General features: G+C 53.1%; 1 protein-coding gene across 1 annotated transcript in view; it reads left to right on the forward strand.

Moving 5' to 3' along the window:
- MYH9 (myosin heavy chain 9) overlaps positions 1-27,929 on the forward strand; it is an 88,429-nt gene that overhangs the window by 6,353 nt on the left and 54,147 nt on the right. Inside the window, exon 2 of the mRNA XM_053661990.1 lies at positions 23,460-23,811. Coding sequence (XP_053517965.1) covers positions 23,479-23,811 — 333 coding nt within the window. The 5' untranslated portion in view covers positions 23,460-23,478. The remainder of the gene's footprint in view (positions 1-23,459; positions 23,812-27,929) is intronic.

Consider the following 27,929-nt stretch of genomic DNA (forward strand, 5'->3'; position numbering starts at 1 on the left):
GTGGGAGGTGTTTTGGGTTTCTCTGAACTTCTTCCAGCTGGACAGGGCCGTTTAGGCCGAAAGTTCCCACAGCTCAAAAATCAGCATTTCACGCGGGGCGGGGGTTGGGGGGGGGAGTGCGGGGCAGCAGGGTGGGCCATGCTGGGAGCCACGCCGGCTTCCCAGTGTTCCTTAGCTAGTCCTCATTTCTAGTAACTTTAAGTCATTTAATGTCTCGGATAAGTGATTTCCAGTCGGTGTGCTCAGGCACACTGGTGTGCTGCAAGAATTTTTAAAGCATGCAGTACCCGAGTATTTAGTCAGCGGCCCTACCTCTTTTCCCATAGATTGCCAAATGAAAAAGACAACACCCAACACAATAGCCATCTGGTGTGAATGAATCAGAATTATACCTTTTTTCGGGGTCAGATCAGCAAAAAATACATCTTTTGGCATGCTGCAGAATTTTAGTAATTAGTTTATGTGTGCCATGAGATGAAAAAGGTTGAAAATCGCTGTCTTGGATGATCGGTTTGTTGTATTTTCAGTGTGGGACCTACAGCAGAGGGACAAAACAAGAGCCTTGGGTCAGGTGGAACTGGGACCAGGCCTCGCCTTTCCTCCTGCTACGCAGGGGCTTCAGTCGTGTCGCCTGCAGCGTGGCTTGCTGGAATTCACACAGAAATGTGTCTAAAGCGGTGCAGTTCCTTTTTTCTCTTCCCCTCCTACTTTATTTTTAATGTTATCACCATCATCAGACAGTAGAAAATATATGTTCAGCTTCTAAAGATTTTAAATTTGTCCAGCAAGCCTGTCCCATACCTCCAACAAAGGTATGGTGACTTAGCCCAGGCTGGTGTGGCTCAGTGGATTGAGTGCTGGTCTGTGGACCTCGATTCCTGGGTTGTGGGCTAGGTCTCCAGTTGGGGGCATGAGAGAGGCAACCAATTGCTTTCTCTCTCCTTTCCCCTCTCTCTAAAAATAAATAAATAAAAATCTTTTTTTAAAAAAGGTGTGGTGACTTAAGATAACCGAGGAATCTGCCAAAAGATTTTCTGGGCTTGGATGCTGAGGTTTTCAAGGGCTGTGCAACTTTTGCATTCTTCTGACCACACAACTCAACTTGTTACGTCTGAGCCGGTAATGAGCTGGCTTAGGCATCTTTAAAAAGTCTGTTACAAAGCAGCAGAGGCACCTTTATTTAGAGTCATCCGTGTTCAAAAGCCACTGCGTTTCCTGTGTTTTGCATGAAGTCATTGAGCTGGAGAAGGCAGCTTCCTGTCTGATAAACATAAAGATGAGGCGTTTGGAACAGTCTCGGGACTTAATCTAACCAGTCTGGAAGGGGGAGAAGGTTTTAGAACCCACGGACCTGCAGGTCAGAGGTGGGGTCTTTCTTCCTTCCTGGGTCCCAGGTTCTCGTCCAGTGCCTGGCTCGGAGTTGCCCCCCCCCCCCCCATCCTTGTTGCGTGAGTGAAGTTTAGTTCTCAGTGGTGCCTGTAAGCCTGGGGACACGGAGGCCCAGGCGAAGCTTTAGAACGCCATTTAGCTAGCGATGTCTCCACTGCAGAAAATGCGGATGCAAGGAACTTGTCTGGAAATCTCTGGGCTGAGAAAGGTGGTGACAGGGAGCCATTTTAAAGTTTTTGTCTATTTTTTAAATATTTAAGAGCCAAATATTGACCTCACATGTCTTTGCCAAGTCAGTAACTGAGGCCCCCTGGGCTCCCGCTGTGTGGCCTGCACTGGGTCTGCTTGCTGGGGCTTCAGGGGATGGGGCGCAGAGGGCCACCCTCGTGCCGGGAGCCTTACCCTCTGATGTGGCAGGGACACTGGGACACAGCCTGCCCCACAAGGCAGGCCCGCGCTGCACTGAGTGGCTGGGGATTTCTGAGCCTCTTGAGTGGAGACTACAACTGCCTGGCAGGAGGAGGGCAGATGGGGATGGTGGGCAGGAAGGGAAGAGGCTCTGGTGGAAGGGCACTGGGTGGGAATCAGGATGTCTGGGCCGAAGGCCTCCTAGCTCTGCTAATAATAGTAATAGTAATAATAACAGATTTTATTGTGCCAGTGCTTTTATATGAATTACCTCATTTCCTCCCTCACTCTCATGAGGGAGGAAATTGCCCCCATTTTATAGATATGGAGACTGACCAGGGATTCAAACGCAGGTGTTCTGACTCCAGACCCCAGGGTGACCTTGTAGATGGCCGTCACTCCTGGGCTTGATAGCGAGGGGTTGGACCGGTCCCTGGGACGTCCTTCCTCATCGTGACTGAAAATTGGTGAAAGAAGCAGAGCTTTGGGCCATGGCACAATGGGGCCTCCTGTTCTACAGTGTAGTTGGCTACTCATAGCAAGGTTGCAAGTGTTGTCTTGGCTACGGACTTCACCTTCAACCTCAACTGGCCATTTGTCAGATGTGCGTGGCAGATCTTAAGGGAGGGCAGGTGGACAGACCAGACCACTGCCAGGCAGTGTAAATCCTGGCTGCTGTGCTGGCCTGCTGGTGGCTGGGCCCTGCCTGGTCCTCACTGGAGAGCCAGCCAGCCAGCGGGCCTGCTGCCATCTTGACCATGGGCTCTTCCTGACCCCAGCCTGCTCGCATCCAACAAACTGGCATTCCTTCCTTCCTTTCTTCATTCATTCATTCATCTGTCCATCACTATTCAGTAACTGCTCCTCAGAGCTTACTCTGTGTGCTGGGCACTGGGCTGCTAGGGATGTGGAGGTGAAGGAAGCGGCTCCAGGAGCTGATGGTGTCCTGCCACCTACAGCGTGCTGGGGGCCCAGGAGAGTCTGAGAAGGCTTCCTGGAGGAGACGGCATCTGAGCTGGTTGCGAGTTAGGGGTGTGGCACAGCACTTCCTGGGAGCAGGTCTGGGGTCTTGTTTAGTTGCTCAGACTCTGGAGGAACTTTGTTCAGGGATGATTCAGGTTGCCAAGGCCCTCTGAGTCACTGGGGCTGATAAAAGATTTTCTCTCTTCGGGAGCCCCTCTCCCAGCCTTTTAAGGAGCCCAAATGGCCATTAGGACCTCCTTCTCTGGGCCATTTCCTGGGAAATGTGGGAATGCAGGATTCCACACTGAGGTCCTTAATCCCCTGCGTGGCTGCTGGGAATTCTGCCTGTGTGTGCTCCGGGTGTGTGGTCAGCAGGCTGTTCCCAGCTGAAGGACTTGGGATGAGACTCTTATGGAGCGTTGAGAGAGACATAGTTGTTACTGGAATCAGTTTCCTTTTTAAAGTTTAAAAAAGGGAGGCATTGTTTATAGCACAAACAAAATGACAACAAAGCTGGCAAGAAGATTTGCCCCATATCCCCTCCGCAGTTTGCATCTTCCTGGGCTTCCTGCCCATATTGCCACAGTTAGTGTTTTCATGACCATGTTACAGTCCACAGAGAAGAACCACCATTGTTTACATTGCCATAAAGTTCTATAGGGTTTAAAAAATTTTTTTAAGATTTTATTTAAAAAATTTTTAAAAAACATTTATTTATTTATCTTTAGAGGGGAAGGGAAGGAGAGAGGGAGAGAAATATCAGTGTATGGTTGCCTCTCGTGCATTCCCTGCTGGGAACTGGCCTGCAACCCAGGCATGTGCCCTGAAGTTCTATAGGTTTTATTTGACTCTTGGAAATTAATTCGTCGAGCAAATATACCCTGAGCATCTGTTGTAGGTCAGAAGCCACTAGGTGGTTAGGATGTAGAATGAATGGGACACCACAGGCCCTGCCCTCAAGGGGCTCCCGGTCTAGACCCAGGGAAGAACCATGCCACTGTGGTGTAGCGGGTTGTGGTAGAGGTGGGTCCGGGAGAAAGTGGCCACTTGGATGCCCATTTGAGTCAATGGAAAACAGGTAAAACCACTTTGTCATTTGTAGTGAGAAAGCTTAGGAATGTGGATCTGGGAGATCTTTCTGGGCTCATTGGAGGAAGATCTCCAACCACCTGCCCGCCTCCTTGAGTAGTTCCTGCACAGGTCTGGGCCAGAAGACAAGCTGGGAGGACATGAGGGGATAGAGGCTTGCTTGCAGGGCCCTTGTCACAGGGAGGCTGGGGAAATAAGCCCTGCCCCTACTGAGAGAGACCCCTCCCTGACGGTAGGCAGCAGCTGGGGGTGAGGGGGGGTGGGGTGGCCTCCAAAATGTCCAAAAGCTACTGGCAGGCCACCTACGTGGTGCTGTGGCTCCTGTCTGCTGGATTGTAGCAACAAGTTGCAACAGTTTAGTTTTGTTGTAAAGAGGAAGTTTCAGAATCCTAGTGGCTACTTTTGAGCAGTTACATAGATGTTTACAGTAGTAAGGGAGTTATTTGGGGGTGGGCTGGGAGCGCAGGAAGGGAGAAGATGGGTGGTCAGAGGTCTAGAAACTGGAATGCAGTGCCGTTGCTCTGGAATTTTTGTCGTTCCAGTTATATGGCCTCCTTGCCTGAGTCCTTTCCTCTCTGCAGCCCTCATTGTCCCTGTTTCCTCAGCCCGGCTCCTGGCCGGAGGGAGCCTGACCTGAATTCTGCTGTCTTCCTGGAGAGCAGGCGAAGTCACTTGTTTTGAAAGGAGCCAAAAGGTTATTTATTGTCACCCATCCCACCCACCTAGGGAGAAAGGGGTCTGGACGTGGCCCCAGTCGTGGTCACTGGGACACCTGCACAGTCTGGTTTGTATTTCAGGTTTTATCAACCTCCGAGTCCCCTTTCCCGCCTGCACTGGGGGTTGGCTCAGTTCTGGGCCGCTCGGGTGGGGTTTGACTAGGAGAGCCCTGTCTGCCGTGGTCCTCAATGCCCCCCATTCCGTGCTCACTCAGAAAACCAAAAAGAAGCCCTGCGCCTTACCCTCACTTTATTTTTTACATATTGACTTAAAATTAGTAAGGAGGTGACACAGAAGCTGGGGGTTTCAGCACTTGGTAGATGTTCCCTGGCGCTTGAGGTGTGAGGCTCTTTGTGTACTTTTTTGTTTACCTCCTATCACCTTGTTTACACTGTTATTTGGTGGTGATTGTAGGCTAGAGATTATCTTTTGAGTTTGTGCTAATTTAAATTATTGACCAGTTATATTGGAGGAGGAGAGGTGGGTGCAAGGAATGGGGAAGAAGATAAGGCAGCAGGAGGCTGCCGGGCGTGGGAAGGGAGTGGGAGACTTTAGAAGCAGCAGCAGCTGGGTTTAAGTCCCATTTTCACTCTGTTTGCAAGTTGATTAAATGTGCATCGAATGCTGGGGCTACCCGCTTGGGTGAAACAACCAAAGTCTCTGAGTTTCCATTCCAGCAGTCAGGCGAGCAAGCTCACCACGGCAGGGCAGGGTGGTGGTGGTGGGTGCTGAAGAGACCACCGCACAGGTGAGGGCATTGTACAAAGTACCACGGACGGGCGGGGGGTGGGGAGGAGGGACAGGCTTAAACAACAAAATTCACTCTCACAGTCGGGAGGCTACAAGTCCAAGGTTGGTTTCCTCTGAGGCCTCTCCTTGCTGTACAGATGGCCGTGCCCTTGCTGCCTCTTTGCACAGTGTTCCCTTGTGCATGAACATCCCTGGTGCCCCCCTGGTGTCCACATTTCCTCTTAAAAGGACAGTGGTCAGATTGGATTAGGGCTCACCCTAACGAGCTCATTTTAATTCACTTTCCTCTTTTAAAAACTCTGTCTCCAAATACAATCACATTCTGGGACCCTGGGGGTTAAGGCATCAACATAAGCATTTTTCTTTGGGGGGGGGGACACACTTTATCCCACAACAGGGGAAAAGGGAGTGGGGGGTGGGTGTCAGTGGAGGCCTAAGTCAGGGACATTCTGTCCTTCCTCCCCAGGTATGGGGAGGAGCCCTGCAGGCCTTGCTCAGCTTAACCGTGCACTTAACCGCTTTGAGTCCCAGTTTCCTCACCTGCAAAGTATGGTTTCTGAAACCCACCTCTGGTGCTTTTTGGGGAGCTGATGTATGGAAGGCACCGAGTCTTCCATGAACTCAGTTCATGACCGGCCCCCGGTAACTGTCAGCCCTCAGAGGCTCTCCTTCCGCCCCCCACCTGTGCCTGGCTCACCAGCACCTGTGCCTCCATCCCTCTCCAATCAGGGTGCTTCAGTGAGTGGGCCCATGGGGGGACCGGGCCCCGGGCTGCCATCCTCAGAGGGGTGAGGGCAGCCTCACCCAGTTCTTGGGGACCATGCGCCCTTGGAGGCGGCTCTGCCGCTGAGGAGCCCTAAACAGGGTTTCTACGTGAGCAGGGAGTGACACTTGGGGAAAACGTGTGCAGGGCTACAAACGTGAAATGCCAGTTGCAGGCCAGAGTGTGGGATGGCTGCCAGGGAGAGCTCCCTGTCCGGCACGGGCGGCGGCTCCCACTTCCCTGTGCTGGTCTCGCTTCCCTTGTTGGAGGTGTCGCCCCCGGGCCCCTTGAGCAGGCCTGGCCCGTGGTAGGCACTTAACTGTGTGCTTGAGAAATGGGTGAACGTATTCATGCCTGAGCGTGGGTCAGACAGACTCTGGTTCAACGTCAGCCCTGTCTCTTAGCTGGGCGTGGCTTTGGGTAGAAGGCTGTGCGTGTTTCTTTGGGGTCTGAGGTTGACCACCACGATGTGTCTGTCGAGGACTGACGGTTCTGGAGTCAGACCCTCTGTCCTCATCCTGGTTCACTTGCCAGGGGTCAGTTAGCAGGTGGGGGCGGGCGGCCCGGTTCCTGCAGGGGCGTCAGCGCTTCCCCCTCAGCCTCCCAGCCCACCAGCATGCTGTTCTCGGCCGTCTTCTGCCTACAGCCTGCCCTGCCACCCACCAACTGCGTCCTGCATTTGCCAGGGTGCGGAGGAGGTGGCTGTGCTGCTCCAAGTGCTCGTAAAAACTGCCTTGTTATGGGATTAATTACTTGCTGCCGAGCCCTGTGGAATTCACAAGGCCCCATCAGCGCTGCGTTCTCACGTCCAGTTGTCTGTCCTCCTTCCTCCGAACCTGAGTTCTGCTGACTTTCTGGCCAGCACGTCGAACGTCATGTCAGAGAGGAAGGGACAGACAGTGCCCTCCGAGGCTGAGGTTGAAGAGCTGGTACTTACTAGCTGTGTGCCCTGGAGTCTTGGTATTCTCCAGGTGAGGACACTTTGGGGACACTGGGCCAGGGGTACTTCCAGGTTGTAAAGCTCTCTGGGCAGAACGTTGTGGTATCACACACCTCAAGCAGACCAGCTGAGTATTAAAGAGAGGCTGAAAAAGGATGGCCTCCTTCTCCTGTAAGTCAAACAAGTCCCTGCTTTAATTATCCTTAGGTGGAAATAGTGGGCTCCCCCTCTCTCCTGCCCTCCCCCCATTCTGGCTTTCAAATAAGAATCTGCAGAATGTGACTCATCGTGGACCTGAGCACAGAGCAGGGGCCAGGGCAGGATTCAAGGCTCTCCTGGGCCGTTACCCGGCAGCCTTTGTGCTCCTGGGCCCGGGACTTTCCGAATTGGTTCTGGTCAGGAGTTGTGAGTCACTGCAGCATTGAATTCCTGGCTTTTCAGTGGGTCCTAGCTCTTCAGCAGGGACCACGGGGGACAGCTGGGAGGGGGTGGGGGGGACAAACACTCCCTATCCCAACACTCTCATCTTAGAGAAATCAGGTTAAAAAGAGTTTGCAGAGGAAGCGGGGATTGCTGAGGAGCTTGGTGTCAGCCAGGAGGACTGCTACTGCCGCTTCGGTTTGGGTGACAGGGAGCGCTGTGGGTCACCTCCGGTCCCTTCCCCTTCCTGAGTGATGGCTGATGGCTGCTGACCCGTCCTCCTTGCTGGACGCTCTGTGCTGGCGGCCTCCCTGTGTCGGCTCTTAGGCTGTGGGCCAAGTGCACGGCACAGAGACCTCGGAGCCTGATGCTCCCTCCAGGGAACGGACCCCACCAGCAGCCAGCAGCCCTGGTCTGCAAGTGGGATGCTACTAATAGAAGCTACCTCTCAGGGTTGTCGTGTGGGTGAGTGAGATCCAGGCGACAAGCACCCGGAACCAAGCATCAGCGGTTGTCCGTCAGCGCAGTCCTGTGGGGCGGGCTTCCCACCTGTCAGGCGAGGAAAGGGAGGCTTAGAGCTTTTACACAACACGTGCAGGTTTCCTTGTCAGTGAGCAGAGACCGTGGCTCTCATATCCAGGTCTGCCTGGCTTGTGTTGCGTTCTGTCCTGACCTCGCACCGTGTGTGTGTGTGTGTGTGTGTGTGTGTGTGCACGTGCCCACACAGTGTCTGTGTATACATGTCCATGTGTCTGTGTGCACACATATCTGGGGGGATGCAGGGGTCCAGGGTGGGACAGTGTGGCCTGAACCCGCAGCTCTCTAGGACAGGTGCTGTGGCTGCTTCCTTCTCTCACCTGCCCCTTCAGCCTTGGCCCCTTGGGAACCTGGCTGTGGCTCTGGCAAAGGCGTGACTCTGTCGGGTGGTAAAGTAAGCAGCGGCCAGGTTCCTGGTGAGGGAAGTGTGAGGTCATCCCTGTGGCCAGGCTCCCAGCTCAGGGACAGCAGAGTGTGCCAGCTTTTCAGACCAGGGTTCCACTACAGCCTGCTCTAGGAAACTGCAGTTTCATTTTTTTATAAAGGATGAAATAAGTGGGTTTTACTTTCACTCAGTGGCTTGTATTGGGGTCATTTTCCCCAGGGAGGCTGCAGGCTCTGGGATGCTGCTTTTCCACCCTGGCTGCTCTGGAGAGTTGGCTGTGCCCTGTGTGCCCAGGGCTGGCACTGGGCGAATAGGCCCAGGGGATGGAAGTGTAGGGGATGGAAAGGGAGAGAGGTGGTTTGCCGTGTAGTTCTGGATTTCTCGTTCCCACAGTCCAGGGTGAGCCAGAGCTGCCCCTGGGAAATGACCTCTGCTTCCCACGCAGAGGCGCTGCCGGGTTGTCCTGACTGCGGCTTTGCTCTCAGACCTCTTTTGTGAGCTTCTGCTTCACCTGTGGAGGTAACACAGGGAGGAATCCTCTCCTCTTTGTTCACGTTGCCTTGGTGGAGAGGAGGCTACAGCCATGCGCCTTTGCTTTGAGCTTGTAACCAGGGCCTTCTAAAAGTCCTTAGACTGAAGTCGAGGGTGTCTGTGAGCCCCCCTAAGATGGGGTGCCAAGGGGTCACAGCCTTCAAGGTGCCCTTGATCAGGCTGAAAATGTTCAGAACCACTGATCTGGGGGGACGTGAACTTTGGGTTTCCTGTCTAGTCTCTGTGTGCGTGTGTGCGTGTGTGTGTGTGTTTGTGTGTGTAAACAGATCAGCAGGCTGCTATTGTGCATGAGGGTTTGTCCATCACAGGGTTAGGTCCGCTGTTCCAGGCAGATAAAAATGTGGGGCGCACCTTTCACAGTCTCATCTCTGTGCAGAGCCCTTCTCCCATCCCGTCCTTCTTGTATTGGACTGTAACGTATCACTTCCGGGTGCCTCTCCAGCCTGGGGTTGGGGCTGGCACTTTGAACGGTGATATTTTGATTGTAGGACATTTGACCCATTGTTATTCTGTTGACTCAGGAAACCCGGCTCTTTTCCTTTCCGTCTTTGTGATCTTTCTTCCACCTGGACTGCAGGTGCTCACAGGGCGTTTCCTCAGCCGCATCTGGGCAGGTCCCTTTGCACACTCCTCCCAGTCTCTGAGTCTCTCTTTTTTAAGGAGGGGGGTGGGAAGCAGGGCGAGACAGGGCGGGGAGACCACCTTTGAGGTGGTCGGGACCAAATGATGGGAGCGCCGAGAGGGGGATGTGTCCCCCACAGAGTCTTGCCTTGGCTGTGGACTTGCACTTCTGCTTGGCCTAACTCCCCGTGTGATCGTGGGGGGGTCGCCGGACCCGTCTGAGCCTCATCTGCCCAGTGTGGGCTGAGCCGGACTGGTGCTTTTCAGTCTGCCAACTGAGACTCGTTGGTGGGTTGTGAAATTTACTGGGTGGCAAGCAGCATTTTTAGAAATGAAATAAAATAGATTCGAATGGAAAATATCAGAGTGCATAGGATATATTTGTGAAATGTATTTTGTTTGACATGTTTGTGTGTATTTGTGATAAAAAGTTCTTTTTTTTCCTGCAGCTTGAATTTGAAAGGGAAATGTTGGTACCCCTAGGATGAGATGCTCCGGGGAGGGTGTCTTTTCGCCCAAACTTTGGTTCCCACCTGCAGGTCTGAGCCGAGCTGGGTCTCCTCCCGCCATTCCAGCCGAGCCTGTAAATGGAGCGCCTTGGAAATCAAAGTCTTTAACTGAAGTTCTTTACAAAATTCTGGGAAATGAGCTACATTCCTGGGGTGGAATAAATCATGCCGAGTTAGGCTAGGCAGGATGTGACTTCAAACCCCCGAAGTGGGCTGCGTGAGGGCAGCGCCTGTGAGTGACTCATTATGAGTTCGGTGGCGACACAGACTTCTTGAGAGAAGAGGCAGAGGTTGTGGGGGAGGGGAGCTGGCAGGCCCGGGGCGCCGCCAAGCACCGCTCCCCCGTTCCTCACAATAGGTCTGTGAGTCGCCACGCTCCGACCGACCGCATGGCAGAGACGACCGCGTGGCAGAGACGGGGGCTGGCGCTCCGCACGCTCCCCACAGCTGTCCTCCCCCCTCCATTTTCTGAATGGAGAAACCGAGGCCCAGGGGCCATGTTCGCTCTGTTAAGTGATGGGCCTGGAATTCCACAGCCGGCCTGGCTGCCTCGGGAGTGTGGCTCTTTCTAAGCTGCCTTCTGTGGAGGCCATGAATAAGTTTAGCACCATTTGGAAGGTCTCTCTGCTTTCGGTGATGAAGTTCATGAGCAGAGTGACCAGAATGCCCCACTTGAATGATTCAGGAAGCTTGTTCTTGACTGCCTGGCTGGTCGTCCGTGTCTTAGAAACAGAGTCAAGGTTGTGAACATCAGGTTTAGCTGGATGGGTCGGTGAGAAGAACAGGACAGTGACGTGGTGGCCCTGGATGGTCACAGGGGAGCCTTGGTCCATTCCAGGCTTTCGCTGCCTTGAGCACGAAAGGGGGAAACGAACCACAGAGGGTCACTTACCTTTGAAATAAGGTGTGGGACTAATGGGCTTAACATTAGGCGCTTTAAAATGGGTGGTAGAGCCCTAGCCAGGTGGTTCAGTTGGTTGGAGCGTTGTCCCCCACGCGAATAGGTTGCAGGTTTGATCCCCAGTCAGGGTACATACCTAGGTTGCCAGTTCGATCCCTGGTTGGGGAGCGAATGGGAAGCAACCATTTATGTTTCTCTCCCGCACTGATGTTTCTCCCTCTCCCTCAGACCCTTTTTTCTTCCCTGTCTCTCTAAGATCAGTGAATATATCCTTAGGAGAGGACTAAACACAAAAGTAAAGAGTGGATGACGGAGAGCGTGCAGAGTTTGGACCTTTTGGGAGGCTGGAACCTAACCCTTTAGTTGACCAGACGTAACCCAGCACTGACATGTCAGGCAGCGGGGACCCAGTGGGGACCGGGAGCCATTGGGGCCTCAGCTGTCAGCTCTCAGCGCAGCAGGTCCAGGGCCAGGATGGCTGTTGGTGCGAGCGGCTTCACTGTTCTTTTTTAGTATTGTTTGAACATTACTCAGAACAGCAAGCTGCCAAAGGCTGGGTGGGTTCTGGGCTGAGGAGTTTTCAAAAATTGCCTTTAGTTCTGGGTGTTGCGTTGGGTTTCTCAGCTGTCGTGATGTGGATGCAGGAAGCCAGCGCTTTCCCTCTGAGACAGTGGCCGGATGATTAAATCCTTGTGGTGTGGTTATTTTTCTGTGCTGGATTTCAGCAAACTGCTTGCATGCTCAGGGGAAGGAAAACTGTGCTCAGCTGAACCGAAGGGAAGAAACAACTTCACTGTGGAACCTGAAGGGTCCAGGTCACCCTCATGCAGGTGTGGGAAGCTCGAGCAGGCTCCAGAGACGCGGTCTGAGGGACAGCAGTTGGGTGAACATCCTTAAGGGGCAGGCAGCCGGACAGCTGGCAGCCTTGTCAGACTGGGGCAGAATCCGGGCTGTTTGGGAGGGTACGTCGCCCCCTGAAACTGTTTGCTTCTCTTTGCAGTTTCTCCTGGACTGTTGAGTGAAAACTCATTACCAGGCGGGTGAGACACAGGTGTGACCTCACCATCCAAATGTTGAACGACTTTGAAAGCAAAGTCAGGGATCCAGTGTAGGTGACTTCCCTGCAGACCCACAAATCCAGCCAGTGGCCCGGCCTCTTCCTGCCGAGCGTAGGCTGCTTTACCTGTTGCTGATGCACCTGTCTGCCTCTCCCTCTCACCTTTGACATTGACATGACGGGGTGAGGAGGGGTTACCTGTGGAATGACGATCTCTTGGACAGCCAGGTTCTCCGTGTGAACCCAAACTTTTGGAGCATTCACTTCGAGTCAGCAAGCACTGGTTGAGGACCCTGTTTGTGCAGTGCCCTGCGCTCAGTCGGCCCCTGAGTAAGGAGTTGGGGACAGTCCCTGCCTTCACACAGTTCTGGGGAAGATGGTGAGACCGAGAGCAGTGGTTCTGGTGTCTGGCAGATTGTACTGTAGCTGCCTGGCGGAGGGGGGTCAGGGAGGGGTGTAGGAACAGCTGCCTGGGCCATCTGGGAGCAAAGGTAGTCCTCTGGGAGCTGTGGCTAGAATGGAGGGTGCCTGGCAGCTGGCAAGAGAGGGGGTGCTGGAGAGACAGTTGTGTTTTGAAGTCCGTGGGCATCTTTCTGTCCAGGTGGCAAGGAGTGTCATTCTGAATGGGGCTGTCTTCAAGCTCTAATTGCTTTGTGCCCCGACAGTGCCCAAAGCCTTGCATCTATGGCCTTGAGGACAGGGGCGGTATGTTAGTGGAGGAGACTGAGTTGGGCCCTTTGGTCTGTGACATGGGATGCGTGAGATTAACAATCACAGGAAAGCTCCTGGGATGCCCGGGGCTTCTTACTTAGGAGGGAATGATGGGGGTGGGGCAGTGACTCTCAGGATTCTTCCTGAGCCAGATCAAAGGGTGAAATCTGCCCTGGCTGGTGTAGCTCAGTGGGTTGAGTGCAGGCCTGCAAACCAAGGGGGGTTGCTGGTTTGATTCCCAGTCTAGGGGGGCACCTGCCTGGGTTGCAGGCCAGGTCCCCAGTGTGGGGGCATGTGAGAGGCAACCACACAGTGATGTTCTTCTCCCTCTCTTTCACCCTCCCTTCCCCTCTCTAAAAATAAATAAATAAACTCTTTTTTAAAAAAAGGGTGAAGTCTCTGCCTCATTTGTCCCCCTCTGTGTGGTATTTAATCCCCAGCCTCCTCATAGGACTCTCTTTCTTCTCTTAGATTAGAAACCCTCCTGCCTCCTGGCTAGTCCGAGTACTTGCTGACCTTGCCCCCTTAAATTGAGGTCAGGGAGGGTGATCTTTTTAAAATACAAATCCGATGATGTAACCCTCCCCTAGTCCCACCTCCCGTGGTGCCCTCCCCTTGTCCCTAGAATGAAGACCACATTCCTCCACCAGGCTGATAAGATCCTGGGTCAGCTGCTGTGCTTATCCCCTCCAGCCTCATCTTTACCTCCTCCCCCTTCCCGCCCCCAGTTCCTTACCCTCCTGGGGGGAGGGGAACCTGTGCACACAATTCTGGTGTCATTTCCGATGATCTGGGTTGTGGGGCCAGGGCAAAGTCAAGATGACCATAGGTCTCGCCTTCTTCGGTCAGGAGAGTTCCAGCATTTCTCAGTGTTCCTGGGACTCAGGATTCTGAAAAGTCCCTCCCTGGGCCTCAGAGGGGGGAAGGGCAAAACCGGGTGGGTTTGGGGGCTCTCGTGCTAAATTCCTCTCTGCTCTGTCTCTGGTCTGGTTTTCTTATCTGCTAAGCATCGGCACAGGCTGGGGTTGGAATACTGCTAAGGGAAACAAGCCCCAGCTTCTTCTGTAAGCAAATAACATTCCTGAGGTCAGGAGGGAGGGGCCCTCTGCAGCCCTCCCAGTTCTCCGCAGCCTGTGGCCTCTGGGCAGCTGGGAGGGTCCTCCCCGCTTCATAGCTTGGGGAGAATGAGCACCTTAGGGTGGGGGGCTGCTGTAAGGTTGGCCCTGGGTGCCGAATGGCAGACACCTCCCTTTAGATAAATGCTCTAATGGCCCTGGTGTTTATACAGGGGTGCCTGTGCATTTATTACCTTGTTTGAGCCTGACAGCAGCATCTGAATGCCGAGCAGGTGACTGGTGCAGGGTCCCACAGCTGGTCAGTGCCAAGCCAGACTCAAGTCCAGCGCTGCTGTGGCTGGCCTCACGCGCACCCCTCCAGACCTGCATTTCCCAGGTCAGCTTTGAGAAATGGTTTCCCGCAGAATGTTCCTGAGCGCTTAAGCCTAGATGGACAAAGGGAAGTGGTTCCCTTACTGCAGGCTTCTCCGAACCTTCCGTGTGTGCTGTGACTCCGTGGGAGGGCCATGAGGCGGCAGCGAGGCCCACCTCACCGGGCCAAGAAGCCCTCTTTCCTCATGCGAAGTCACTGTGTTTGGGAGTCACGTGCTGTGCCACATTGTTCTCTGTGGACTGATGATGTCAACTGGAGAGTCACCAGACTTCTAGGAGCTTTTCATAGGCCCCAGATGTCATTCTAGGAAGGATTAAGACTAATTAGATCAGGAGGACAGGAGAGGAATTGGGAGAGGAGTTCCTGGTATGTGTGGGATTCTTTGCTGGGAACTTGAGTTGCAATAATTTGATGGTAGGCATTTCTCCCTCTTTCCAGAGCTAGGAGATTGAAGTGTCAATGGCTTCAAGATCATAGGAACTGTGACTGGGAGATTCAAACCCAAGAATGCCTGATTCCAAATTCAACCCCGTTCCATTCCATGAGGCTGTGTTACAAGCACTTAGGTTGGGGTTTGAAGAATCGGTGCCCCACCGGCATTGGTTTTCCTGAGTTGTCACTCTCTTTTGAGTTGATACCAAAGACTGGTGTCTGTGGCACTCGCTTGGTATCTGTAGACCGAGTGCTCCGGGAGAAGCTGGAAGGGCAGCCTGAGGCCTTTGCATGGGCCCCGGCAAGGGCAGCGGCCCGCCGGCTAGGCCATGCCAGCTGCGGTCCTGTCTGGTGTGTCTGCTGGTAGATGGTGGGCATCTCCACATTAGTTAATCAAGGGACACTAGAAGGTTCCAGAAAACCTAGGTTTATTCAACCTATGAAAAGCTTCTTGGGGACCAGTAAATTACTTATACTCGTATTTCTTTTTGGGGATTGAAAAAAACCTCCATTATACTTTTTCCCCCCTTATCGTTTTGGGGATATAAAAATTAGTCCATAAATGGCATGTGTTTTATAGCATTAGGCGGCTGTGACCTGTGCAGGCTTTCACCTTGGCCCTCCTCGTTCACCTCAGCGCTCCACCTCTCTGGCCTCTGTCCAGCCCAAGGGGGTTTTCCAGTCTGAGAGTTCTTCCCTATCGTTCCTTCCTCGTTTTCACCTTGTTCCTCATGTGTTAATAATATTCATGCAGGAAACTTTAACTGAGCCCTGTTCTGGGTCAGGCATTGTGCTAGACATTTGAAATAAAATGAATGAGACCCCACTCCTGTCCTCAGGTAAAACCTCGAATAATGACAGTTGAGTTGCTTGGTTATGGCAGTGTGGAGCACAGAGAGGGGGAAGTACTCCTGCAGCAATCAAGGAGGGCCTTACCGAGGAGGGAGGAGGGTTTGCGCTGGGCTTTGAGAGAGGGTTCCTGGCGCAGGGGATACACCAGCTTCTCCCAAGGCCTGGAGGCAGGAGCAGAGAGGGATGTGAACAGGGATCGATTCAGCAGCGGAGTAGAAGGGCAGAGGCAGAGGAGGGGCTGGGAGCGTTGGAGACTAATGGGCAGTCACAAAGGGCCTCCTCACCAGGCAAGGTGCTTAGATTTCATCCTGGAGATGGAGAGCCATTGAACTGTTTTGAACTGGTGGTAGTATCAATAAAACAGGAAGAAGCATGAATGGAAATGGAGCTGCCGAGTCATCCTGAAGGTACCCAGGGGGATGGACTTGAAGGGGGTGGAAGCATCGGGACCAGCGGTAAGGAGGCAGCTGTGTGGCTTAGAAAGGAGTGGATGCGGACTGGAGCGGGGCCCCAGCGATGGGGTCCACAGAGCGCTTCTAATCCACCAGGGAGATGTTTACAATGACTGTCTCGGGTGACAGCCCCTCTCAGAGATGGAGACCCAGAAGAGAGTGTAGGTTGGGGGAGAGGAGGGCGGGCAGGTAGGAGGTGCTTGTGGGTCCTCCAGGTGGAGACATCTATCTGCCTGGTTGGTGCTCAGGGGCTTGGAGGAGAGTTCTGGGTGGGAAATGCTTATCTGGGTATCATCCCAGGGATTAACACAGATTTGCCAAAACTGTTAAAAAAATAGCATCTGATGGTGAGCTGCTGCCTCCCATTAGTCGCCTGGACCCCTGGATGTTGGTGAACTTTGCTTGGGAGCCACAGTTTGAGCTGCTGTGTCGGAAGCTCTGGAGATCCGTGCCCTGCCTCCTTTGCCTGACTCTTTTTTTAAAAAATTGAGCATTTAGGAGTCTTTAAAGAATAGTCCAGTAGTGGGTTCTGGGCAGATCCCTTAAAATGCAGTGTATTGTAAGGGGCAGTCACTCCTTGGTGATGGGGTCATTTCTCATGGTCATTGTGAGGGCCCTGGCAATCATTTCACTCTGAGGACTTCTCCATTTTAAAGACATTTAGCTTGTGCACTTCACACTTGGGAGAGTATTTCCTAAGCTGAGCTCTGGCTTCTGTGCAACCTTTGCACATACTAACCCCTTAAATCAGTGGTTCTCAACTGGGGGTGACTTGGCACCCCCATTCTCCAGTCCCCACCTTTGGCAATGTCTGGAGACGTTGGTTTTACATCTGGGCTGGGGTGCTGCTGTTGACTAGTGAGTACAGGCCAAAGACACTGCTAAATGTCCTTCAATGCACAGCGCAGTCCTTGACAATGAAAAGTTCTTTGGCCTGAAATGTTCATAGTGTTGAGGTTCAGAAACCCTGCCTTAACTGATCACAGCATTTTATGGTTCCTGAAAAACCATACTCTCTTCTCCCTTGGCCTGGAATACTTTTCTACTATCTCCTCCCCGCTCCCCTGCCCCGCCCCCCGCCCCCATCAATGTTCCATTCATCTTCCAGGACCCAGTTTAAATGTCATCTCCATGAAACTGTCCCTCGAGCTTCCAAGTTTTCCACTGAATTGCCCCTTTCTCTCTGTTCTCAGCAGGCTGCTTGCTCCTATATCCCTGTGAGTGCCATGTTAGAACTGTTGTTTACGTGGTCTTCCCTCTGCAGTGAGTGTGCCACAAAGACAAGTGTTTTGTCTCCTCGTCACATACATTTCACGTTGGATTAAACAGCCCCGTGAGGTAGGGGAGATGGCTCGAAATATTAGCTGCATTTACAGTTGAGCCACAGAGGGGGCACATGCCCAAGGTCCCAAGGAAGCACTTAATCCACACGGTGGCTGTCTATTGGACCCACCATGGTTGGTGTTGGACGCAGCAGTTCACAGGACACAGAACCAAGGAAACAGGACACAGAACCAAGGAACTTGCTTTCTTGCAATAATGCAATGAACTTGCTACATGCAATAATAAAGTCCAAGATTGGCACTTCAGTGGTGCATGTCATCCCTCGAGTCCTTTATGTCTTCGTCACAATATTGGGGTACACAGATCCACAGTGTGATTTGGTTGACTGAATAGGTCAATCTCATGGGTTTGAAAAGTTCTGTAATGTTTTAGTAGCTGCTTTCATAGGACCTTCCTTAATAGTTCATTTAACTTAAAAGCAACGGCTGTAAAGAAAAGAGAAGGGATGTGTTCACCTGTGCTCTCTGGAATGGGGGTCGCATGAAGAACAGTCAGGGGGCCTGCTCACCGCCATCAGTGATTGAGCTGGAACAGGGCTCAGTGTCCAGGTTGAAGCCACCTGGGTCTTTGTGCTGGAACCTTGGCTCAGAGAACTTAAAAGGCTTGCCCAAGGTCATGCCCCGCACCCTCTTACTTTTAGCTCAACAATTTAAGATGGAAGTGTGAAGAGTTCCTTGTACATATCAGCACAAGGAGAATATGGGCTCTGCAGCTTTAAATTGGCAAATTAATGTCTGTTTTACTGGTTTGCTTAACCAGAGTGTTCTCAGTTTTTTTTCCCATGGCCAGTTTAAGTGACAACTGAGTAGGGCTTTGGGGCTGAATGGGTCTGAGTTTGAATCTGGGTTTTAGGACCTGTCTGAGCCTCAGTTCTCTCACCTGTAAAATGAATAGGATGATATACACCTTATGAAATGATTGCGAGACTTGAGTGAGAAGACAGAGCTTATTAGCAGGCCCTCGTACTTGGTGTCTTTAAGATGACTTGGGCTGACTTAGCTCTAAGCCTAGAAGTTGGCCCATGGAAGGAAGGCTTCACATAATCCTAGTTGTCTAGGATTGGACGCACTCACAGTCTTTGGGCCAATGATCTGTCCGTGTAGAATGAATTCTGTCTTTAAGGGGCTAGCAGTTTCTTTCCCAGGCAAGCACACAAGTCAGTAAAAGAACCAGAGGGAGGGAGGGAGGGAGGGGATTCTTTGGGAAAACAGGAAGGGGTAAAGTGGTCCAAATGGATGTTTGGGGGGAAAGGGGAGAAGGCAAATAATCGAGGAATTACATTTTGGGTTGAAAGCAGAGGTTTTTGGTTAACCTATTTACTTTCAGTTTCATCATTTCCTGAGTGTCCTAATTTAGCCTCTGGTTGTGTCCTCTCGATTATGGCCTAAAAAGGCAACTACTTGGGTTTCTTGGAGTTGGACTGGCACCCACAGGAAGCCGCATGGGAAGGGCCTGCCTCCGCCGGATCCGATCTCCAATGGGAGAGGGCTGCTTTCTTCCTCCTTAACTCCTGGCCGGCCGGCCGAGTCCTGCAGATTCCTGGGGCTTCCTGAGGGCCCCTAACCTGGGTCACCAAGTCCTTTCCTGCTAACAGTGTTCTATGTGCTGGTGTGGTTGCTGCCACAGGAATACCCTGTGCAAGTGGGTGTGTACAGCAACGAACCCTTTGGCAAACATTTCAATAACACATCTCAGGGCCATAAAAATGTCCCGATGACTTTTGGTCCAGTAATAACTCCCTTTCTGGGAATTGATCTCAAGGTGGTCTGCAAGATAGGGGGCAAAAAGCCTAGTAAGTAGTGATTAAAAAAAAAACCCAACACACTTTTGAATCTAATGTAGCCATTAAAAGTGGCGGGTAACCAGGCCTTGCAGTTAGGGGTCCTGGACTGGAGGTTTTGCGCCGTCTGCTGTGTGACTGAAGGGAGGTGCTTCCCTCCCAGAGTCTGGGCATCGTCACCTGTAAAATGAGGCCTTTGGGTAAAAATGGCGAGCAGCCCTGACCGCCGCTTGGGTGCCGTCCCACAACACAGGAGGTCGCTGGTTCGATTCCGGGCCACATGCTTGGGTTGCTGGGTCAGTCCCCTGTCAGAGCGAGTGTGAGAGGCAACCCATCAGTGTTTCTCTCCCTTTCTTTCTCCCTCCCTCTAAAAATAAATAAATAAAATCTTTAAAAAAGTGATTAACAAACAAACCGTGACCATACAGGGAAATGATCATAAAAAGTAGAGAAAATGTAAAATAGGAAACTCCACTCCTTGCTGAAGATAGTTAAAAATCAAGTGTTTCTATGAACCAGAACTGGAAGGGACCATTTAAAAGAGAGAACACTGATTTGGGGGGGAGAGGGTCAGGAATTTAGGGAGATATTTCTCTTTTATTTTGAAAACCTTTATGTTATGTTCATTTTTAAAAAGAATCTAAAGGGGCCACTTAGTAGGGTCCCTGGGTGGGACAGGAAAAATGGCTGCATGCTGGCTGCCTCACTGAGTAGGCATCTCCTTACTACCTCTCCCTAGTGCCCCTTCATTTTTAACACTTCTTGACAGTGGCGGCTTAGTCCGCCTGCATCCTTAGAGATGAGATAACCTGTCTGCATCCCTGGCCTCCCCACTGGGCATACACGACTCGGCAGCTGCTGGGGTCTGGGAGCCTCTATACCTTAACGCAGGTGGAGCACAGCTGCAGCCCTGCGGCCTCCGAATCCTTGGATGTGGAAGTTCCTGTCTGGGCTGGGTCTTGCTGGGTACGGTGATCTCTGTGGTCCTCCCCATCAGTCCACCCGCCTGTGGATCTTGGTGCTGCTGCTCCTCTGCGTCATTCCAGCAGAATTGCTGAAACCAGATATCTCTGTCCTTGGCCTGGCTCAGCAGGGGCCCTTCTGTGTTTGATGAGAAGTTCTGCTCAGAGAGAGGTTCTGAGGCAAGTGGGCACTCCTCAAGCCCACCGTCCATGGGTGCCTTGTCACTGTGGCCTTCGGTGTTGGTCTAGCTCTGAGGGAACGCAGTGTGTCCCCTATTACAGGAAGTATGCCCCCCCCCCCCCCCCCCCCCGGTCTCTGGTAGCCGTCAGATGGAGACTGTGCTGGCCTGTGACTGCCCCCTCCCTCCTTCCAGAGCCTGAAGGCAGGGTGGAACTAGCTGAGGGGGGTGGTGGGCTGGGTGGATTTTCCCCATCAGCTACTGCATTGTTTGTGGCCCTGCAGCACTGATTTCCAGGGCAGGCCGAGTGCCCAGGGCCTGCAGCCCGAGGGGAGCCCAGGCGCTGCTTTGATGCCAAGCTCCCAGACAGGCTCTTTGCTGTGGGTCCCACCAGGGGTGGTGTTGCTGGGATGAAATGGAGTTTGATGAGGATCAGAGTTACTCCACCAACACTCATGGGCTGCTTGGAGGAGCCCACCAGCTGGGGGAGTGAGAATGCTGTTTCATTATTCTCTGCTTTTTGACTGGCCGCGTGGTCCACTCTGGGAAGGCGCATTCTCAGCCTCCCCACCTGCTTGCTCAGTAAATATTTGTTGAAAGCTGTGGAATGCCTGCTTCTACTCCCCAGGTTCTACTCAACTTATCAATAGTTTCGGGCCAGCTCCGACGCCAGCCCAACTTCTTTGTGAGACCGCAGGCGCAGGTGTGCTGGGAAGAGCCCAGGCCCAGGGGCCAGGCGGGTCTGGATTAAGATCCTGCGTCAAGACTGGGCTGGGAGACTCGGGACAAAAGACCTGCTATCTCTGAGCCTGTTTCCTCATTTATGAATTGGGGTAATAAAAGCTCTTTTCCAGGGTGACTGATGGTTAAGTGAGGCTGAGAATAAAAAGAGCTTGGTGTTGGTAGTAGCTATGTACTTGATGACTGTCCCTTTTCTTCCTTCTCTTGCAGGGCTCTCGTAAATGGCGTGGGATATCCTCAGGGGTTTTCACTGAGCTGGGTCAGTGGAACTCACATCCAGCAGCAGATTTGGGGCTTGGGGGGGACAGGGTTCAGGTGACTCCCTTTTAGCATATTGATGGGAGATTGGTTTGAAGTTTGCAAAAAGATTGAGAACCAGCAGCAGCCTGTAAGGCTCTGTGATCATTGCAGGTTCTTTTTTTTTTTTTTTAAATTAAAAAATTTTACTTGTTGATTTTAGAGAGAGAGAAGAAAGGAGAGAGAGAGAAACAGAGAAACATCAAATTGTTGCCCCCACCTCTTCATGCGTTCGTTGGTAGTTCCTGCATGTGCCCTGACGGGGGATTGAACCCACAACCTTTGGTGCACTGGGACAATGCTCCAACCAACCAAGCTACCTGGCAGGGCTTGTTGCAAATTCTTGGGCGGGGCAGTGACATGATGGGGAAACTGTTTTTTGGGAGCGGGGGGAGTCTGAGAACTGAGGCTCTGGAGAGGTCAGCTGGCCTGTGGTCAGATAAACAGCAGACAGGCAGAGGACAACTGGCATTCACGCTGGCAGGAGGAGGCCTTTGATTGCTTGAACGGACTGCCCAGTGTGGAAGCCAGCCCAGCTGGAAGAAAGCGGGTGGTGCCCTGGGTGCTGCCACCTGCCGCGACCCCAGGCCCGCACAAAAGACAAGGGCTGGCCAGGTGGTTTACAGCTGCCCTGTTCGTGCCTTGTATGCTGCTGCCTGACTCTGGACCCTGCTTTCTCTTGGGGGTGGTCCCTGCAGCTGGGTGGTGGCCCTGGTCCCCTGAGAGGGGCTGCCGGGGGTTTGCTTGTGCTGGGAATGTAAACCAAGCCACCAGCTGGGGGAGCTGGGGAGGCTGCCAGGCTCTGCTCCGTGGACTTGCCTCCCCTCCATGGGGGCAGTGAGCAGATTTCCTGGAAAACGGCCTTTCGTGGAGCAAGTCCAGGGGAGCCCCTTAGCCTTGATCTGGAAACCATTTAATGAGCCCAGATAAGAAGGCCTGGGCAGCCCAGACTTTTCCTTTTGTTTTCTCCCTCCCCAGCCTCCAACTTCCTTGGCAGCCGAGTCCCTTTTGGAGTCTGGAAGCGTGAAACCCTGTGTGACTCTGGATTTGGATTTGGGGTTCCTCCTGGCTTCCTGGGTGTGGGGTGAGGGGGCTTGATCTCACAAGGGAAAAGCCTGTGTTGTGAGCTTGGCAGTGAGCTTCTGGGCCTCTGCTGGCCGAGGGCTGGCTCTGGCTTAGTCTCAGGGTTTCCGAGTCCTGCTTTTGGTTCACTTGGGGCATCTGTCCTCTGAGCTGATCTGAGCCTGCGCCTCTGAATGGGAATCAGTTCCGTGGTTGCACTGTGCACAGGCCACAGGACCAGGAGTCTGCGTGCTTCCTGGGCAGCTCCGCACAAGCCCCTTATTACCTCCAGGGGCTTTTATTTCCTCACCTGTAAAGTGGGCTGATAACACGTAGCTTCCCCACCTTTCAGGGTGGTTGTGACAGGGACCTTTCCAGATGGCAATATGTGCGAAAACATTTTATGAGCGCTAAAACCACACAGGTGTAAGGGATTATTATTTCATCATCTTTATTTTGCAAATGAGTTTCAAAAAAAAAGCAAACACACGTGTGCTTAAAGTTTTCCTGGCCCCTAATTGTGAGGGTTGCCTTTTCACATTAGTGCCCCCGAGAGGGAGGCGTTCTCATTGTTCTCTGTGAGGTTTACTGAGCCCATTCCTTTTCTTCTCACCTTGCTTCTTGGGGCTGTATTCTCAAGACGGAAGTAAAATCTATTGGCAACATAGTGGTTCTTTCTTTCAGCGTGTGGTATTATTTTCTTTTGGTTGACTCCTTCAAGTAAGAAAAAGTTTTTTGAAGTGGAAACTTCCATCTTGTGTGATGACAGCCAGTAGCCATTTTTGGGCTAATTAGGAACCTGTTTATGTTGGAAGATCTCTCCAATGGTACGGTCACTTTCCTGCCTTCGCAGGCGTAGCAGAGTGAGTGTCATTGCATCTGTGTTTGAGACGCTTAGTGCGCATCATTTGGCGTAATGGTTGTGTATAATTAGTTTGATTGTGTGTTGATTCTGGGCTATACCTTACCATTAAATTCTTATAGCACCCCCGACACCAACTTGCTTTCTCAGTGATGTACATCTTTCTCCCAAAAGTAGAAGCAGGAAAATTCTGGCACATTGTGCAGCCTGGTTTGATAGAGTTTTACTGCACTGTAATGTAACGCGGTTTGCAAAGATACGAGGTGAATGTTAGGTTTTCTCGTGTGGCTCACGGAGTTGGGTACATCTAACGTTTGTCCTGTGTTCTCTTGCAGCTCCTGGCCGTGAGTCACCATGGCGCAGCAAGCTGCTGATAAATATCTCTATGTGGATAAAAACTTCATCAATAACCCCTTGGCCCAGGCTGACTGGGCTGCCAAGAAGCTGGTGTGGGTGCCTTCTGACAAGAGCGGCTTTGAGCCCGCCAGCCTCAAGGAAGAGGTGGGCGAGGAGGCCATCGTGGAGCTGGTAGAGAATGGGAAGAAGGTGAAGGTGAACAAGGATGACATCCAGAAGATGAACCCGCCCAAGTTCTCCAAGGTGGAGGACATGGCGGAGCTCACGTGCCTCAACGAAGCCTCCGTGCTGCACAACCTCAAGGAGCGCTACTACTCAGGGCTCATCTACGTAAGTGCAGCCAGGGCGGGGGCTCCGGGTCTGTCCCAGCCCTCTCCACCCTGGGCGCTGACCCTGCCAGAGAGAAGGGGGCATAAAGAAGTGCTGGGGTGACATCCTCACACTTTATCACCTGAACATCTTAATGGAAGACTCCGATAGCATTCCTTTGATCCCTTCTCTACATAGCCAAAAACACAACAGGAATCTGTTTCAGACCAGGTGTAGGCAGAAAGTGACGTGTGTGAGGTGTGCTCAGGCACTGGCCCTGGTCCTCAGTCTTGGCAGAGATGGAAGCGTCAGGCCAGTGTGGTCGGTTCCTTCTCAAAGAGGGGAGTGCCGTGTCCTGGTTTCCCACCTCGTTCCTCCTGCAGCCCCTGGTCCCGTCCTCCTTCCCTTCACCCCCCGCATCTGTCAGTACGGCTTACTTCCCTGGGGAGTGTGCTTTGAGCAGAGGCAGGCTACGGAGAGGAGCGCTTGGACTGCCAGTTCATTCAGCACTTTTTAGGCTGGTTCTGTGCCAGGCTGGGAGTGCAGAGAACAGCATGGACAAAGGTGCACAGCATGCAAAAGATAGGAGCGGCCTTTTCGCCTTCCACTAGCTAGCAGGGCCACAGTTGCAGATGGACGGCCCATCGCCGTTGCAGGAAGTGTCAGGAGGTGAGCGTTACCCACTCCCTTGGTAATGGGCTCCGAGCTCTTATGGCCCTAGGGTCCCAACATTCTTTCTGTAATATCTACCCCAATTTCTTCTGTTCACTTCAAATACATTTCCTTCTGGTTTTATCCTCAGTAGGGAAGAAGTATCTGGTTCTTATTATTCCTAAAATAGCTCTTTATTTAATTATGCTGTTATATTCACCTTGGCTCTCTTGGTCTTGGAGCTGAATAAAACAGTTCTCAACATTTTTTTGAATGGGAGGAAGAAAGCATTTCGGTCATTACAACCCTATCATTTTATAGATAAAAATACTAAATCTCAGCCCGAGGGGGTTCGCCCGTGACCACACATGTCATAAAAGGAGGCGCTGGGCTCGTCCTGCTGCAGGGATGGTGAGAGGCTCCCAAGGAGCCAGCCGTTTCCTTTTCCATACAGTTTCAGGCTGACTTCAGCACACGACTCTCCGGGTGCTACCCTTACCCCACTGGACTGGTCCTCCCCTCCCCTCCCCTCCCCTCCCCTCCCCTCCCCTCCCCTCCCCTCCCTCCCCTCCCCCCCCCCCCTCCCCCCCCTCCCCTCCCCTCCCCTCCCCTCCCCTCCCCTCCCCTCCCCTCCCCTCCCCTCCCCTCCCCTCCCCTCCCCCCCCCCCCCCCCCCCCTCCCCCCCCCCCCCCCCCCCTCCCCCCCCTCCCCTCCCCTCCCCTCCCCTCCCCTCCCCTCCCCTCCCCTCCCCTCCCCTCCCCTTTAGATTTTATTTATTTATTTTTAGAGAGAGGAGAAGGGAGAAAGTGGAGAGACACGCGTGGTTGCCTCTCGAGAGCCCCCTACTGGACACCTGGCCTGTAACCCAGGCATGTGCCCTGACTGGGAATCAAACCCCGGTGACCCTTTGGTTTACAAACCGGCACTCAATCCACTGAGCCACTGGACTGGTATTTCTAAGTGCCCTGCAATGTGCCAAGGCCCTCTGTTGAGCCATGGGCCATTTGGGATTGTCCAGAAGTCCTGACCGGGCTGGACCCTGTGCCAGGGCTGTGTTACCCTTGCCGATTGCTAAATTGGACTATGATAATGAGGTCCTCGTTTCCTGCTCTTGATGACCAACCTATTGGGGATGAGCTTGATTAGTCAAGGACCTGTCAGTTAGGAGATACTCGGAACCATCTACCTTGAAAAGCCCGTCTGTACAGACAGCTTAGCCCAACCTTCTGGGAAGGCAGGCGGGAAGAACTAAGGCCCAGAGCTCACACTGGGGGCTTGGCAGGGCTGGGACTGGAGTTTCGGCTTCCTGACCCTCCACCCAGTTATCTCTGCTCCTTGGTGAGAATATTGTCTGGACCTAATTAAAAACCCCTGTCCCTAGGGATACTAACCAGTGAAATTCAGAATTGGCGACCTGCAAGAAACGAAGGGACTCTAAGGAAGCATCGCCTGCCTCCCTCTGCTGGGTCTTTTATGGGTGTTACCGTTCACCTTGGGCCCTGTTAGAGGTTTGCCGAGTGGGAGCTGAGCAGTAGTTGCCTGCAGTTGCCTGCGTCGGATGGCTGCAAACGGTCTGTCCCTGCCACACACGGGGAGATTAGTTCTCCAAGCGCATTCAGCGTCAGTTGCTTCATCCTTCCTCTGAAAGTGTGGGTTTACTCAGGCTGGCACGGTGGGTGGCCCCGCGCCTTTTCTCTGGAACTCTCTGGCTTAGAGGCACAGACTCCCACTTTCGCCTCTCTGCGGTCACCTCCCGTGTGCAGGTCCTCCTGCCTCAGACCAGCCTCTGCTGAAGTGTCATCTCCAGAAGGGGAACTGATTGTCTCTATGGTTGCCCTAATGGAGAGCCCGGCAGGTGCGGAGCTGTGGGGAGATCAGAGTCGCTTGGTGGGGCTGCCTGGGCAGGGGCCACCCACCCCCACGGCGGCCCACCTCTCTGCACACGACACCCAGAGCCTTTGTGCAGCGTGTTTGCCCGGCTCTGTGGGCGGTGTGGCTAATTCTGCACCACAGCTGCTCTGCCTGTTGCTTCGGGGAGGGCGAGGCCTTGGGATGGGGGTGGTCAGGCACAAAGAGCCTCTGTGGCCCATGAATGGAGCCGCTTCCTGGCCCGGCCCGTGGGGGAGCGGAGCCCCTTGCTCAGTGTCTGCGCCTTCGAGAGCATCCAGAGAGGGTGGCTCTCAGCTGAGCCTCCTTCTCCCACCTGAGCTGCACTCACTCGTCAGGGCTCAGTTTGGTCAAACCCACTGATTCAATGGGATTAGCCCAGAGAACTTCGGGGCCCCGTAGAACTCTCCACAGGGCCATCTGCCCACCCAGCTGTCAGAGACTTGTCCTAGTTACCCCCAGCCCTTTCTGCTGTCACCGCCAGCTGTTCCCAAACATCTGGCTCTGTGGCACCCCCTAAGTGTGTGGCTGTGTGTCCTTCACTTTCCTCGGGCTGCATTTCCCTGGAGTGAGGGTTTTCTCAAACCCCGGGAACGAAGCTGGACTGTTTCGGAGCTCCTGGGAGGACCTTGCTGCTCCCTGCCTTCTATCTCGTCCCTACCCTCCAGTCTCAGGGAGGGCAGACAGGAGTCCCCGCTGCACTCCCGCCTTCCCATAATACCTGAGCCTCCGCTCGCCAACACCACATTCAGACCTCTTTGCTTCAGAGCTTTTCCTGGTTCCTCATGTAAAGAATAGTTGGAGGGGAAACAAATGACTGATTATCCCAGGAAAAAAGGAAATGGAGGGCTCTGCAATTGCCTCCGTCCCCTCCTGCCCCTGAAACAGAAGAGACAGCCAGGCCCACTTGTTCATGTCCAAACTCAGCCGCTCTTCTGCACGCGGACCAGTGTGTGGTTGGTGGGTCCCACTGGAGTTCTGCTTTCAGTCTGACTTCTGCTTGGAACATCCAAGTGCCGCCCCCCTTGGCCAATGTTGGGCAGAACCTGTGTCCCCATGACTGGTTTTTGGGTGGACCTTGTCTGGGGGTTCAGGCGCAAAGTCCATCCTTAGGTTTGCTGTGAGTAGAGAGCGCAGAGGTGCAAGGGGCTGGGTTGACCCATAATGCAGCCCCTCAGACTCTGGCTGCTGTTGGGTCAAGGGCCAAAGCCATGGACAGTGAGGGTGGAGGCAACTTGTAATGAGAACAACAAGAAGATATGAGGAACTCAGAGAACTGGCTTCCGTGACCAAGGGGGTCTGCACTGGAGGGTGTGAAACGGGGCCTGCTCCCAGCTCCATCATTAACTGTGCAGGGCTGCAGGTATGTGTGAATCGTGACCTGGGCCTCACTTCACCTGCCTTCTGTCCCTGTTTTACAAATTGAAATGGAGGGAGAGAGGTTCAGAAACTTGCCCTTGCTGGGGCTTGAACTCAGGACACATGACCCCAGGGCCTGATTTTAACCTGGTCAGGTCAACCTGGAGCACTGAGAGTGTGTTTGGGCGCCTCGCGTTAATGTACTGACTGATCGGCTTCCCCTGAAGAGAAGACCTTGAGTC

The sequence above is a fragment of the Artibeus jamaicensis genome, unplaced genomic scaffold, assembly GCF_021234435.1.
Source record: "Artibeus jamaicensis isolate MK-2021 breed Jamaican fruit bat unplaced genomic scaffold, CSHL_Jam_final contig_233, whole genome shotgun sequence".
Classification (NCBI taxonomy): domain Eukaryota; kingdom Metazoa; phylum Chordata; class Mammalia; order Chiroptera; family Phyllostomidae; genus Artibeus; species Artibeus jamaicensis.